The sequence below is a fragment of the Staurois parvus genome, unplaced genomic scaffold, assembly GCF_062004578.1.
Source record: "Staurois parvus isolate SC_StPar_1 unplaced genomic scaffold, SC_StPar_1.0 ptg000051l, whole genome shotgun sequence".
NCBI lineage: Eukaryota > Metazoa > Chordata > Amphibia > Anura > Ranidae > Staurois > Staurois parvus.
In genome coordinates, this window is record NW_028317847.1 from 2,718,108 (window position 1) to 2,733,121 (window position 15,014).

At 41.7% G+C, this 15,014-nt stretch overlaps 1 protein-coding gene across 1 annotated transcript in view; it reads right to left on the minus strand.

Moving 5' to 3' along the window:
• The window catches only part of FAM171A1 (family with sequence similarity 171 member A1), a 209,170-nt gene that overhangs the window by 18,100 nt on the left and 176,056 nt on the right, over positions 1-15,014 (minus strand). The window contains exons 6-7 of the mRNA XM_089666314.1: positions 10,385-10,501; positions 6,701-6,815 (exon numbers count right to left, since the gene is read on the minus strand). Coding sequence (XP_089522440.1) covers positions 6,701-6,815; positions 10,385-10,501 — 232 coding nt within the window. The remainder of the gene's footprint in view (positions 1-6,700; positions 6,816-10,384; positions 10,502-15,014) is intronic.

Below are 15,014 nucleotides of genomic sequence, written 5' to 3' on the forward strand. Positions count from 1 at the left end.
ATTAATACGACCCATCCATGTCAGGGTTCCTCCCTCCAATCTTTTTAATTCATCTCTAATCTCATTAATCAGTGTAATATAGTTTAGTTTATATAGATGTTTATGTGAGGCTGTGAGTTTTACTCCTAGATATTTTATATCTCTGTCTTTCCATTTAAAGGGAAATTCTTTTTGTATCTTTTCTTTTTCGTTTTTTAAGATGTTTATATTTAGAATCTCCGTTTTTGTTGGATTTATCTTTAAATTTGATAGTTCTCCGTACTCCTTTAGTGACTTCATTAAGTTTGGAAGTGTTATCCTGGGGTTTCACAAACTCTTTTTAATGATGGCGGCAGGGGAGAGCTCAATGTAGGAGCTCGTGGACGGAGCTCCGTTGTCTGACCTCCCCAGGCCTCCAAGCTTATCCCCTGGGGCATGTTAGAGCCCTGCGGCGGGGGACTTACCCGGTCTGAAGGCTCCCGGCGGAGGAGAGACAGATGCGGGTGAGGGAAGAGAGAGGAGCGGCTGGTGACTGGGGAAGAGAGAGTCCCTGGACGCTGGGAGACGAGAGGGGCCGGCGCGATCACGTGACCGGCCGCAAGGCACCTCTGGGAGATCAGGAAGCCGGCCGGCCGGCGTTTTGCGGGGAGAGAGCAGCGCCGACCTGTTTGCCGGGGGCCGACACACTCTCCCCCTATCCCCCTAGTAACCCAGGAGCCTAAAAGAATGTGGAAGGAGAACCATTGAGACCTGGACAAGGAGTCTGAAGAGACCCTGGGGAGTTCCCCCCCATGAACAGACCCTCAGAGGAATCGACCGAAAAGGCACTCACTGGAAGAAGACATAGGAGGAGGGTGAGTGACAGATGTGAATTGCATTTGAAGATTTATTAGGCTGACATCCAAGAAATAGAGTGTATATGAAAGGGGGGACCCCTAGAGACTGTATAAAAGGTGGAAGAGGCTCGCAGAGAGAAGAGGAGAGGCTCGGGGGGAAGGAGGGGGAGAGGGGTGAAGGAAGAGGAGGAAGAGAAGAGAAGGAGAAAAACCAGCAGGGGGACAGGGCAGAGACTTGAAAGTTTAAAGAAATAATATCCCGCCCTACCCACAAATTTATAAAGGACTATAAGAAGGATAAGCGCCACAGAGAAAGATGAAAAACAAGAATGTAAAAGGAAGTGGGCTTAAAGGGTCCCAGACTGGCACAATTAAAAAATATACATCCCAAGGAAACGTAACCCCAGAAAGACCTCAGAGCAGACCTGAAAAAGGAGAAGCAGACCTTAGTATGGAAAGAAGCCCTAGAGTATCAATAGGCCCTGATACTAGTAACCAGCAAATATCAGGCAATACAGAGGCGGAAAAAGACCTACAAATACCTAATAAAAAGGAAATGGCAGAAATGTTTAAAGAACTGGAGAAAACAATAAAACAAGAAATGGTAAACATTCGCAGTGATCTGGGACACCTCTTGGAGAGAGTTGAGGAAACGGAGGAGAAAGTTAAAGGTCAGACCCAGGCTATCTCTGAACTTGAAAAAGAACTAACTAATATAGGGAAAATCCAAGAAAAACTGTTATATAAGGCTGAGATACAAGAAAATAAAGACAGGAAAAGAAACATCTTGATACGTGGGGTCTCAGAAAACTTAAAGGGAGAAAGTCTGCAAGAGGTGGTTTGTAAAATATTTAACATTATAACAGACAGCTCTGAAATGGAAAGGTCTAAAATAGAAGGAACCTTTAGAAAAGGAAAAATCCTGAGAAACCTGGGGAAAGAAAGGCCGAGAGATATAATTGTTAAATTCTATGAACTTCGGGACAAAGAAAAAATCTGGAAGAAGACTAAGGGAAAATCAGTAATTAAGTATGAAGGAGGAGACATACAGATATATGCGGATCTGGCTCCAGAGACTTTGTGGAGAAGGAGAACTTTGAGACCCCTACTGGAAAGGTTGAAAGAACAAAATGTGCAATATAGATGGGGGACTCCCGAATGTTTAATAGGATGGAAAAATGGGACTACAGCATACCTTAGGTTTCCAGAAGATATGAAAAATTTTTGTGATAGTTTAAAAATTCAAAGAACGGAAATCCCTGGCTGGGAAGAAGAACAATGAGAAAGTAGAGCGAAGAGAAAAGAGAACTGGCAATGTGTGGGGGGGAGAGGTGGAGGGGGGGAGAGGGATGGGGAAAGAGAGAGGTTTTTTTTTTTTTTTTTTTCTCCTCCTCTCACCTTCTACCCCCACTCTATTGCCTTAGTTATGGATTTTTTCTTCTTTTTTTTTTTTTTTTTTTCTTCTCTTTTCTGCCGGTGATAAATCCAGGGAGGCTTGGGAGGTTATGGGGAGGTTAGACAAGGGGAAAGTCGTCCATGGACGGAGTCTTAGCCCAAGGACCAAATCAAAGGTGGATTTTTAATCCATAAATGATTAGTAGGCAAATGTTAGGCCTAAAAAGAGGGGGGAGGGGAGGGGGGAGGGGAGGGGGGAGGGAGGGGGTTGGAGGGTTGGAAGGGTGGGAAATGGGAGAGGGAGGTTGTTTTTTCTGCAAAATAAAAGATGATATAAAAGCAAGTGAGAAGGGAGAAGGAGAGAGAAATAAAAAATATAGATGGAGGAGAAAAGAGGAAATTTAAGGAAGATGGAAGAGATTCAGTTTATAACATATAACATAAATGGGTTGAACTGTCCCGGGAAAAGATATAGATTATTTAAAGAATTACACCATAGAGATGCCTCAGTGATATTTTTACAGGAGACACATCTTGAGATAAGTTCAAATGTTAGGCTGAGGTCTAAAAATCACCCAACATGGTATTATGCAGATTCCCCGGTTAAAAGAGCAAAAGGGGTAGCAATAGGCCTGGCAAAGAACGTTAGGTTCGAGTTGGAAGACAGAAAAACAGACCCAGATGGGAGATTTTTGTTCTTAAGGGGCAAGTTACAGGAGATCGAGTGTACACTGGCTAACATTTACTGTCCTAATAAAAAACCGGAGGAGTATCTGAAAAAGGTGTTGAGGAAGTTGATGGACTTTAAAAAAGGACGTTTGATCCTGGCAGGGGACTTTAATTTTTGTATGGACCCACAAAGGGACGCCACCTCCCATATAAAGACAGAAGGAAGTAAGGCCCTGAAATTATTGAAAAAAGAACTACACATAAGTCAATTGGTAGATGCCTGGAGAATTACACACATGCAAGATAGAGATTATACTTTTTTCTCAAATATGCATAAGAGATATTCAAGATTAGATTATATATTAATAGAACATCAATTAATTGACCACCTGACCCAGGTAGACATAGAGACAATATCTTTGTCAGACCACGCTCCAGTTACTATGAAAATGGAATGGGGGAGAAGGAAAAGCGGAGGGCTGGGATGGAAATTGAATGAGACACTTTTAGTGGAAAGGGAAATAGCTCAGAAAATAGGGGAGGAGATCGAACGCTTTTTTAAGGAGAATCAGACAGGGGAGGTGTCAACAGCCACAGTGTGGGAGGCACATAAAGCTTATATAAGAGGAATATTAATGGCGATTGGGGCAAGAAAGAAAAAAGAAAGAAGGGAGAAAATGAATGAGCTCTTAGAAGAAATAGGTAAATTAGAACAAATACATAAGAATAGAATAACAAAAGAAATAGAGCTGAAGTTAAAAAAACAGAAGGAAGAACTGAAAGAAATGATAGAAGAGGAGAGGAGAAAAGTATATAATAGAGTTTTAAGTGAGAGATATAGATGGGGAGAAAGACCTGGAAAGTATCTGATGAGAGCCTTGAGGAAAAAGAAAAATAGAAATTATATAGAAAAAATAAAAGATGCTAAAGGAAACATGAAACACTCAAATAAAGATATCACCAAAGCCTTCATAGAATATTACAGGAAACTGTACAATATAAGCCCCTTGGAAGGTTCAGAAACTATAGACAGTGAGAAAAATCAGAAAAGAAAGAAATATCTGGAAATGGCTAGGTTATTAAAATTAAATGAGGATCAACTAAACTCCCTAGATGCAGATATCTCACAGGAAGAAATAAAACTAGCATTAAAGGGGACAGTGTCGGGGAAAAGCCCAGGTCCAGATGGTTATACAGTGAGATACTATAAAAAATTTTGTGAAATCTTAGTACCAAAACTCAAAAACTACATGAATGCACTAGGTGGAGAGATGGAAGTAAGAAGAGAATCATTACAAGCCCAACTCGTGCTCATTCAGAAAGAGGGAAAAGATCCCTCTCAGTGTTCTAGCTATAGACCTATTTCACTATTGAACACAGATACTAAGCTGTACGCAAAAGTCCTAGCAAACAGATTGAAAGAGCTAATGCCTGGATGGATACATGAGGATCAGGTGGGTTTTGTTCCAGGGAGGGAAGGAAAAGATAATGGAGTACGATCATTGATGCTAATCCAAAAGAGTAAAAAGGGAAAAGAACCGGTGGTACTACTGTCTATAGATGCTGAAAAAGCGTTTGATAGGGTAAACTGGAGATTCATGATGGATACTCTGGAAGCTTTGGGAATCGGGCCTAGGATGAGAGAGTGGATAGGAAAGCTGTACAGATACCCCTCGGTGGTCATTGGGGTAAATGGGGAGAGGTCAGAACCCATTGAGATGTCAAACGGAACAAGACAGGGATGCCCATTGTCCCCATTGCTGTATGTTATATCTCTAGAACCTCTATTGTCAACAATAAGATTGAATAGAGACGTAAAGGGAATCCTGATAGGAGATACGGAACATAAAGTTGCTGCCTTCGCAGACGACTTGTTGTTCTATGTAGGAAACCCCAGGATAACACTTCCAAAAGAAAGCTCTAAACTAAAAAAGATATAAATCTCATTTGTGTACAGCGTTGCATGACTATACAATTGTCAGTTACAGTGCCAAAAAGCAAAAAATGGCCTGGCCATGAAGCGGGGTAAATGGTCTGGAGGTCAAGTGGTTAAAAACTCTGCAAGTACTGAAAGATATATTTTGATCCTGCAGAAATCCAGTGAGCTCCTAACTGTGTCTGAATTGAAAGCACAGACAGGCTGATTTAGTAAACATAAATTGGGTGAATATTCACTTTAACTATCCAAGCATGTGAAAAGCATCAGCATATGACTGAGTATTCAAAGCAAATGCAAATTTACTTTTCACATGATCAGATAATTGTAGTAAATATTCAAACACTTTGTTCAGTTAAGCTTTTCACATTTTAAATCCGGCTCAGTGCATCTGCTGCACTGAATTTCCAAGCAATGTTGTCAGCCTTGCTCTCCTCTGGACTACAGAACACCTCCCCTTATCTTAGGGAGATGAGGGGGTATTCTGTAGTGTAGAGGGGAGCTCAGGCAGGGCTGATAAAACTGCTAGCAATGTGTATAGGATTGAAGCTCAGAAACCCTGAGCCAAAACTAGTAAAGGGACCCAGGTCTGTTAAAATAGGGCACTATGCTTGAGACACATACGTACTGTGAGCTCTGAGGAAGGGGGTTCATCTCCCGAAACGCGTCAGCTTATCCCTATAAAGGGTACAGCATTGTATTGACTGTCATTGCGGACCACATATTCTGCTTTTAATTTTTGTTGGTTTGTGAGTATACATCCATTTGTCTATATAATAAATACATGGTGTACCATGGTACTGCACGATGAGAGTGCGCCCTTGTCTGCTTTTTTTCCACCAGTGTTAGGCTAGGTTCACAACTAAGCAGTTTGTGTTTGTTCCGTTTCTGCAGTGTGTTTTTGCACATGAGTTTTGTGCAGCAATGGGCAAACTACGGCCCGCGGGCCGTATACGGCCCGGTTGACCTTTTAATCCGGCCCGCGGAGCGCGATACTGTCAGGATGGCTGTCAGGATGTGTGTAGGCGGGGCAGCGTGACGAACGTGAGGGGAGCTAGGCTCCTCTCACAGTCCGCCCTGAAGACCGGAACGGCGCGGGAACACGGCGAGAGGAACGCGCGGAGCAAAGGTAGGTGAATTGACACAGGGGGGACTTGGGGACTTAATATGGGGGATGAATTAATATGGGGAATGAATTACTATAGGGGGGATGAATTACTATAGGGGGGATGAATTACTATATGGGGGATGAATTACTATAGGGGGGATGAATTACTATATGGGGAATGAATTACTATAGGGGGAATGAATTACTATAGGGGGGATGAATTACTATAGGGGGGATGAATTACTATATGGGGGATGAATTACTATATGGGGGATGAATTACTATATGGGGGATGAATTACTATGCTTACTATGGGGGAATATTACTATACTTACTATGGATGACACATACACATCATTCATCTACTCTTGGTCCGGCCCCCGGGTCCAATATATGAACCCATTGCGGCCCTCAAGTCAAAAAGTTTGCCCACCCCTGGTTTTGTGTATGTGTGTGTGTGGGGGGGGGGGGTCTCCCCCCCCAACTTGATGCTGGGCAGATTAAAACACATAAAAAACGCACTACATGCATTTCTGCAGCGTCTCCATTGAAGTCTATTGAACTTTTAAAAAAAGTCCCTGACCCTTTCCAAAAAAAAGCACGAGATGAAAACGCGGAGATGTGAACATGTCCCACAGGAATTCATGATAAATGGACTGTAGTGCGTTTCCGCAAAATGCTTAGGTGTGAACCTAGACTGAGGCGACTCGACTGTACAATGACATGACTTGAACTATATTACTGGATAAATGTCAAAGATTTGCAGTATAGTCTTACCTGCAGTAATACAGCAATAGACAGAACAGGACCAGGAGGATGAATACAATGCCTCCTAGTATGGCCAAGAGGAAGAGCGTATGGTAACTTGTAATGTCCGGTGTCACCACTGGATCTGAAAAGCACAGCAGAAAAATCATAAATATTTACAGACCTTCCAATGTTTCATTCAAAGCTGAAGTCCAGGTATGATCTTTATTGCATGGTTACATCGTCCAGCTTGGCACAAGCATGCGTATTGCAAATCTCTTGGGAAGATGACAATCATTGTACTAATCAGTGCTGCTCCAGTGATCACCGCGACCCTCCAGGTCCTGTGCCGAGCGGCTTCTGCTCTGCATTCAGAACCCAGGGGTTGCTCCTTCACCACTGTCACCATGCAGCTCACTGCATGTCACAGCATCCCTATGAAAATACCACTTTCCTGGCTGGTGTGGTGACCATCAAGCTATAACACGGCGTCTAGCAGTGGGGCCGCATCTTCTACAGCGTGTAGAAGCAATTGAGTGGCTTTACAGACAGCCAAACCATTTCTACAAGAATAATCCAACAGCACACTATTAAAAAAAATCTGCATGAAAGGATTTGTATTCCTACCCAGGGGCGGAGTGACCATTTGGAAACTTGGGCACTGCCCGAGGTCAGTAGGGGGCCCCATGAGATGCCCCTGGTACCTTTTTCATAGGCTTTTTTGAGTTTGGGAAAGGACACAGGGGCCCCATGATCCCCTATTGCCCAGGGGCCCCATGAGTTGTCAGTCCGCCCCTGTTCCTACCCATCCAGTTTTGAAATTTACACATCTCTGCCACACAGCAAAGCCCTCTTGGCATTGCACTAGACCAGTTTTCATCTCTACAGCAATTACCCATATACCCAGTAAAAGTGACTAGCCTCAGGTGATATGCAGAGATGAAACCAATCCTCCTACATAAGTTGTACCTCTTTATCTACGCTATATTTCCCCTACATCCACTCAAAGTGCAGAATTTACACAGGATCGCTCAGCTCTAAGGTCTCATGCACAAAGCATGTTTTGCAAACTCTCCTAGAAGTCTTTTCCTGGCAGCAGCATTTTGGCAGAAAAAAAAACCTGACACCTGTAAAAGTGTCTAGCTAGGCGCATTTACAGGCTTGGACATTAAAGTGGTTGTAAAAGCTCAAGGTTTGTTTATCTTCATGTATTCTATGCATGAAAGGTAAAAAAACCTTCTGTGTGCAGCACCCCCCCCCCCCCCCCCCAATACTCACCTAAGCCCCCTCTTGATCCAGCGATGTGCAGCTTGCTATGGGGAGTACCCAAGCATGCACACTCCCCAGCCGCTGCTCTGTGTGTCCATTCACACATGGAGCTGTGGCTCAGCCCTGCCCTCTCTTCTCATTGGTTCACTAAACTGTGACTGACCAGTAAACAGAGAAGCAGCAGACCGATGAGCTCATCTCTGTCCTTTCTTAGTACATGAGCACTGCAGCACAACTGACTGGCTCCTTGTGCTGCTTTTCCTTCTCCCAGTCTGAGCTCTGCGATACAAAGACTACAGTGATACCAAGTCACATTCAGCTCCTTACACTGCTTACATTAAGAAAAAAAATAATAAAGATGTATTAATAAATGCAAAGGTGAAACAAAGAAAATAGTTTTGTGACTTAGGGTGCTATTTCGCCCTTAGGAAGAATACTCATCCATGCTCTTTATAAAACATAAAATGGTTTTATTACCAAATAATAAAACCAGAAAATACATCCATAAAAACTGTAAATATACAGTATCTCATGAAGAGATCAGTGAACCCCATAACACCTTCCTCAATCAAATACGTAACATAGTAAAATGTATTGATGAGAGTAAAAAAAAGGAAAGTGGCTTCTTCCAACGCATTTCACTGGGTAGGCTTCTTCAGGGACTTGATTAGGGTATACAATATTGATGGTTAGGGATGCACTGATATATCGGCGACCAAAACATATTGGCCGAAAATAGGGTTATCGGCATTTTGCCGATAAGAAAAAAGGCGCCGATAGATACAAAGTCACGTCTCATAGACTTTCATGCAAAAACGCCTCCTAGTGACTTCAATGCAAAATTGCGTCTCAGACTTTCATGCAAAGTCGTGTCCCTATTGCTTCTGATGCAAAATGCCCCCTCGAGACGTAAATTGTGCCTCATAGACTTTCATGCAAAGGTGCGTCTCCATTGGCTTCAATGCAAATACACCCCCTAGTGACTTCAATTCAAAATTGCCAGCCACATTAATTAAATTAAAAAAAAAAAAGATAATTAAAACCTGTCCATTTCGGTTTTCGGCCAAATGCATCCTGAATTTTTGGTTTCAATACTAGAATTTTCATTTCGGTGCACCACTACTGATGATCATCAAACCTACGCAACACAACTTGATGAGACGAGGAAACTGGAAAGAGTATCCAGATGCGCCCTCCCAAAGGAAGCCCAGGGACACCCTTTCTAACAGAGAGGGGAGAGAGGCCAACCCAACCTTAAATATACGATTGACTATATATCACCAGGCTGCATACGTGAAAAGAAAAAAATGTACCGGATACACTATTGTGGGTTAAATTGCAAAGCTCCAGGTGACAATAAGATATCCTATTTCAGGCAGTACAAGTTCCCGGATGTATACACCTCACTCTTCAGCCACCTTTGCACCCCAAGGAGAATATAATTTTTTCTTTGTTTTTGTTTTTTTTTTTTTCCTTTGTTCCATGTATCTATTATTGGGATGTGGTGCTGATAGATCACCTACACCTATTACATATCTAGAATGTGAATTCAACTATTTTTTAATCTGTCTGGAGTGGAGCTTTAAGACCAGTGTGTATTTTCAGGTTGGAACAATACCTCTTATAAAACAAAAAGTAAAACATTTAAAAAAAAAAAAGCACAGAAATATCAAACAATCTAAAATATAAGATTTTTAAAAAGAAAACAGGAAAAAAAAAATAGTATAAAAAAAAACAGACTCCTTTCACACAGGTTGTGTCTGGTTAGAAAGGGAGGGATGAACAGATCCCAGGCTGAACTGGATCAGAATGGTATGGATGTCACTCAGTGACATTGTTTCCGTTCATTTTTTACTTCATTTTAAAATACAAACTAGAAAAAAAAAAAAAAAGACGAAAAAATCCATCTAGTTCAACCCACAGAGAAAAGAAACAAAACAAAAACACACACACAAAAATAGAACACACCTCCATATACACAATCCTATACCTACAGTTTATCCTGAGGAAGGCACGGAAACCCCAATAAAGCATGATTCAATTTGCTTCAGCAGGTGAAAAAAAAATCCCTTCCTGATCCCCCAAGAGGCAATCATATATTCCCTGGACCAATTTTATCTATAAACATTAGTATTCAATAGATCTACGGGCAGCCGGATGTAGACAGACTTGCATCCCGTCTACCTCAAACTACCTCCACTGTGTCAGGTTTAGGTCCGTAAAAACGGAAAAAGAGACAGAACGCCCCCCCCCCCCTTTTTTTTTTAAATACACCCTGTTGGAGGTAAGCAAATGTAAACAGATGTAAGTCTGTTTGAATCCAGCAGTCTATAAATTATAATGGAGCTTCTGGTCAGGTCCACCTGCAAAACTGACAAACAGACCTGACCAGACAGAAAGGGGCCAACATTAGCAATATATGGTAACAGTATAAAAAAACCATACCTGGGTGTGAAGGAGACATGGCAGCAACCCAATATCCCATCTGTGGGGCAATGTAAGTCCAGGTCAGCTGGTTTCCCTCCTGCTTTATGATGCCTAGGCTGCTCTTTACCCATGCTCCTAAAAAACACAGGAAGAAAGACAGAAGGGTTTACAAAGCAATTCCACACATAATGAAAGTATATTGCTTGTCACAGTTCAGCACCATAACTGTCAGAGTGTTCACTTTGTTTTATATCCTTTACATACAATGCAGAAAATAATTATTTGATCTCCTGCATACTTTGTAAGTTTTCCCACCTACAAAGAAATAGAGAGTCAATAATTTTTATCATAGGTGTATTTTAAATGATAAAGACAGAATATCAACCAAAAATCCAGAAAAAACACGATATAAATGTTAGAAATTGAGTTGCAGTTCAGTGAGTAAAATAAGTATTTGATCCCCTGCCAATCAACAATAATTCTGGCTCCCACAGACTGGCTATGTGCTCATGTGGTACATAGATTAGTTCTGACAATTTAAAAAGGTGCTCCTAATGACAACTCATGTAAAAAAAAAAAAAAGACACCTGTCCACAGAATTGCTTTCATTCAAACCTCACCATCATGGGCAAGACCAATGAGCTGTCAAAGGACGTCAGAGACAATATTGTAGACCAACACAAGGCTGAAATGGGCTACAAGACCATCAGAAAGAAGCTTGGTGAGAAAGAGACAATTGTTGGAGCAATTATTTGCAAATGGAAGAAATACAAAATAACCATCAATCGCCCTCGGTCTGGAGCTCCATGCAAGATTTCGCTTCATGGGGTAAGGATGATCATGAGAAAAGTGAGGGATCAGCCCAGAACTACATGGGAAGGTGCTTGTGAATGATCTCAAGGCAGTTGGGAGCAAACATACCATAGATAACACAAAATGCCGCTATGGATTGAAGTCCTGAAGTGCCCGCAAGGTCCCTCTGCTCAAGAAGACACATGTCCAGGCCCGTCTGAAGTTTGCCAGTGAACATCTAAATGATTCAGAGAAGGACTGGGACAAAGTACTGTTGTTAGATGAGACCAAAATTGAGCTCTTTGGCATTAACTCGACTCACTGTGTTTGTTGGAAGAAAAATGCTGACTGTGACCCCAAGAACACCATCCCTACAGTCAATCACGTAGGTGGAAACCTTATGCTTTGGGGCGGTTTCACTGCTAAAGGTACAGGCTGACTTTTTGCGCATTGAGGAGCCTATGGATGGGGCCACATATTGTAAAATCTTGGATGAGAACCTTCTTCCCTCAGCCAGAACACTGAAGATGGGTCGTGGATGAGTCTTCCAGCATGACAATGACCCAAAACATACCACCAAGGCAACAAAGAGTGCTCAAGAAGAAGCACATTAAGGGCATGGAGTGGCCTAGCCAGTCTCCAGACCTTAATTTTATAGAACATTTATAAAGGGAGCTGAAACTTCGAGTTGCCAAGTGACAGCCAAGAAACCGTAAGGATTTAGAGAAGATCTGTAAAGAAGAGTGGACAAAATCCCTCCTGAGATGTGTGCAAACCTGGTAACCAACTACAAGAAATGTCTGACCTCTGTGCTTGCTAACAAGGGTTTCTCCACCAAGTACTAAGTCAAGTTTTGCTTGGGGATCAAATATTGTTTTACTCACTGAACTGCAACTCAATTTATAACATTTTATCATGTGTTTTTTCTGGATTTCTGGTTGATATTCTGTCTCTATCATTTAAGATACAACTATGATAAAAAAAATATTATAGACCCTTCACTTCTTTGTAAGTGGGCAAACTTATGAAATCTACAGGGGATCAGATAATTATTTTCCCCACTGTAGTTCAGAATGCACAAGTTAACCTAACTTTGCGGCATGATAAACCAGTTGGCTCAGAGATTTAAGCAACTACATTTGTATTTCAATTTTGACTTTTCCTGTAACTGCGAATCATGACCCCACCCCTGCACCTTGTAAGCCTATTGGTTCTTTAATGTGTGCATGACCATCAGAAAACCATAATAGATGCAATTATTTCTCCAAGAGATCACACATGGGTATAATTTCACAGCATGTAGAAACATGTCTAAAGTGGCTGTAAACATCAGAAAGGGAATACGAGCAAAGTATATCCTTCTATAGTGTGTACTTGTCGCAATTAAGAGCTCTAAGTGTAATTTCTGTCTGCTGCTGCACTCCTCTGTGATCAGCATAAGTCACTTCTGACAAGTTTTCCTGACACCAAGAGGACAAGGGAGGGACCTCCTGCAAATTGACAGCCTCAGCTCTGTTCCTGTGCGTGGTGTCTCTCTTCCCACCAATCAGCTCTCAGAGCTCTCCTCACTGAGCTCTGCAGTGTGTAATTTCTGCTCTCTGCCCTCTTTTTTCTGACCGCTCAAAAAAGTTGTATAAATTCAGCACTTTGAACAGATGTAGAGAAGAGAATACAGCAGATAAACGGGTACAACTTATGTAGGAGGATTTGTTTCATTCCTGTGTTCCACCTGAGGCTAGTCACTTCACTGAGTATATGTAAGGGTTCACAAAACTTTAAGGCTCCATTCACACTTGTGCAACTTCAAAACTGTGCGACTTTACAGTGAGACTTGATGTGACTTTGGATGAGTGCAACTTTGGCTTTGACCAAGGATGATTATTTGTTCTCTACAAAGTCGCGAACAAGCTGCATTTATTCCATTCAGGTGTGACTTTGGAGGGTTTACATTAAAGTCTATGGCCCTCAAGTCTCCTGAAAGTGGGACCAAAGTAGTGCAGGAACTACTTGACGTCGCACAGATATGAATGGTACTCATTGGGAAACATGGGGTGTGACTTGTCATTTGACTTTGGACCTCAAAGTTGTATGACAAGTCGAACAAATGTGAATGGGCTCTAAGGAAGCATCCAAAAAAAACAATTGTTTTGTATTTTAATTAATGTATTTACAGCACATGCTTTAATAGTGTAGTTGCCTACGTTTACATATGATTTTTTTTTTTGGTTTTGGATAGAGTGGAGAGGGATTAGACCCCCTGTCAGTTTTTATTGCTGTCTGTGTCCCCCGTAATGAGATTCACCCTCTCTATTTGTCCTGTTTAAGATTATCTTTGAAATGAAAGAAAATTCTAAATTTTTGGGTTGTCCCCAGATCAGTAATAGAGGGGAAATCTTCCAATGGGGAGACCAGTTCTGGTGACAACCCTTTCACCTGTTTTGGCTTTTGGACAGAAAGTGTATGGAGATCTCACAAATAGGGCACAGAAGGACAAAAAAAACAAATAAAAAAAAAAAAAAAAAACTTTGACAGAGTTATAACCCTCCTTTTACCAAAAAATGAAGAAAAAAAAATTGTCTTTAATTCTACTTTAATGATTTGCTCATCCCTCAAATTGATGTATCTGAAGGACTGCTTGTTCTTTTGAAAAAAAAACAAAAAAACAAAACAAACTTACTGGCTAGATCAACAGATGAAAATAAGGGAAAAAGTAAAAAAAAAAGAAAGAAAAAAAATGAATACCAATGCAGCCAAATCTAACGATTGGTGAGCTGCAATATACGAAATGTTTGCTTTTGAGTTTAATACTAGTCTTATGGATAAAGTAGTGGATGGTCTTCTAAATGGATGACAGGCTCACTATGTAAATGTCTTTGCTGGTAACTATCACCACTTCACACATTTAAATGTTCCTTCTATTGTTGGACCATATAAACCTCAATTTCAACAAAGAGCTGCACAGAAAACTGTAACCACAAATCTGACCACTAGATGGAGCAGTGGTATAAGAAGACCAATATGGTATAGCAGTGAAACAATTTAAAGTGGAGCTCCGGGCTCCCCCCAAAAAATAAAAAATCAGCAGCTAGAAATACTGTCGGTGATGACTTTTAATATAAGGACACTTACCTGTCCAGGGATCCAGTGATGTCCCTCACTGGAGCCAATTCTTCAATCAGCTTCGGGTGCAGGGGCCAGCATCTTAAGTAAGGGAAACCAGCAGTGAAGTTTCATAGTGTGGCGTGTGAATCGATTGCAGTCTTCTGGGACCTGTGGAGTGTCCCAGAAGGCTCTGGGTAAAAGGGGGGGGGGGGGGGGCAAGCTTCCGGCTCAGATCGCCATGGTGCATCTGGTTGAAAATGGGAGCTGGAACCTGTCATAACCAGGTACCCCCTCCCCCCTCCATAAAGTGCCAAATGTGACAGTGGAGGGGGAAGGATGCAGACAAGTGGAACTTTCCCTTTTGGGTGATTTTATTTATTTTTGGGTTATTTCTAGGCTACGTGTGGCAAGTCATAGCCACAGAGGGTCTTTTCATTGGGGGATGGGGGGGTGCATGAGAGTCTGAAGGCATATGGGGAGGTAAACTGCCACAATGAAGGTATGATGCGACTCATAATGGTGCTTATTTGAACTATAGAGACACCCACTGATCCCTCTTTTGGGGGGGGTTGGTTTGCACATTCAAACAATATGTAAACCTAACATTTCATATTTCTGATATGCTCCTGCTGTACCATGTTCTTATGTGAACAAGTATCCTGTTGTCTTTGTGTTTCTTCCTTTGTGTGAAATCCCTGGTGCTCCTGCCAGTCCCTCTGCTTTCCTAGTAAAATCTGACACTATGGAAAAGCCT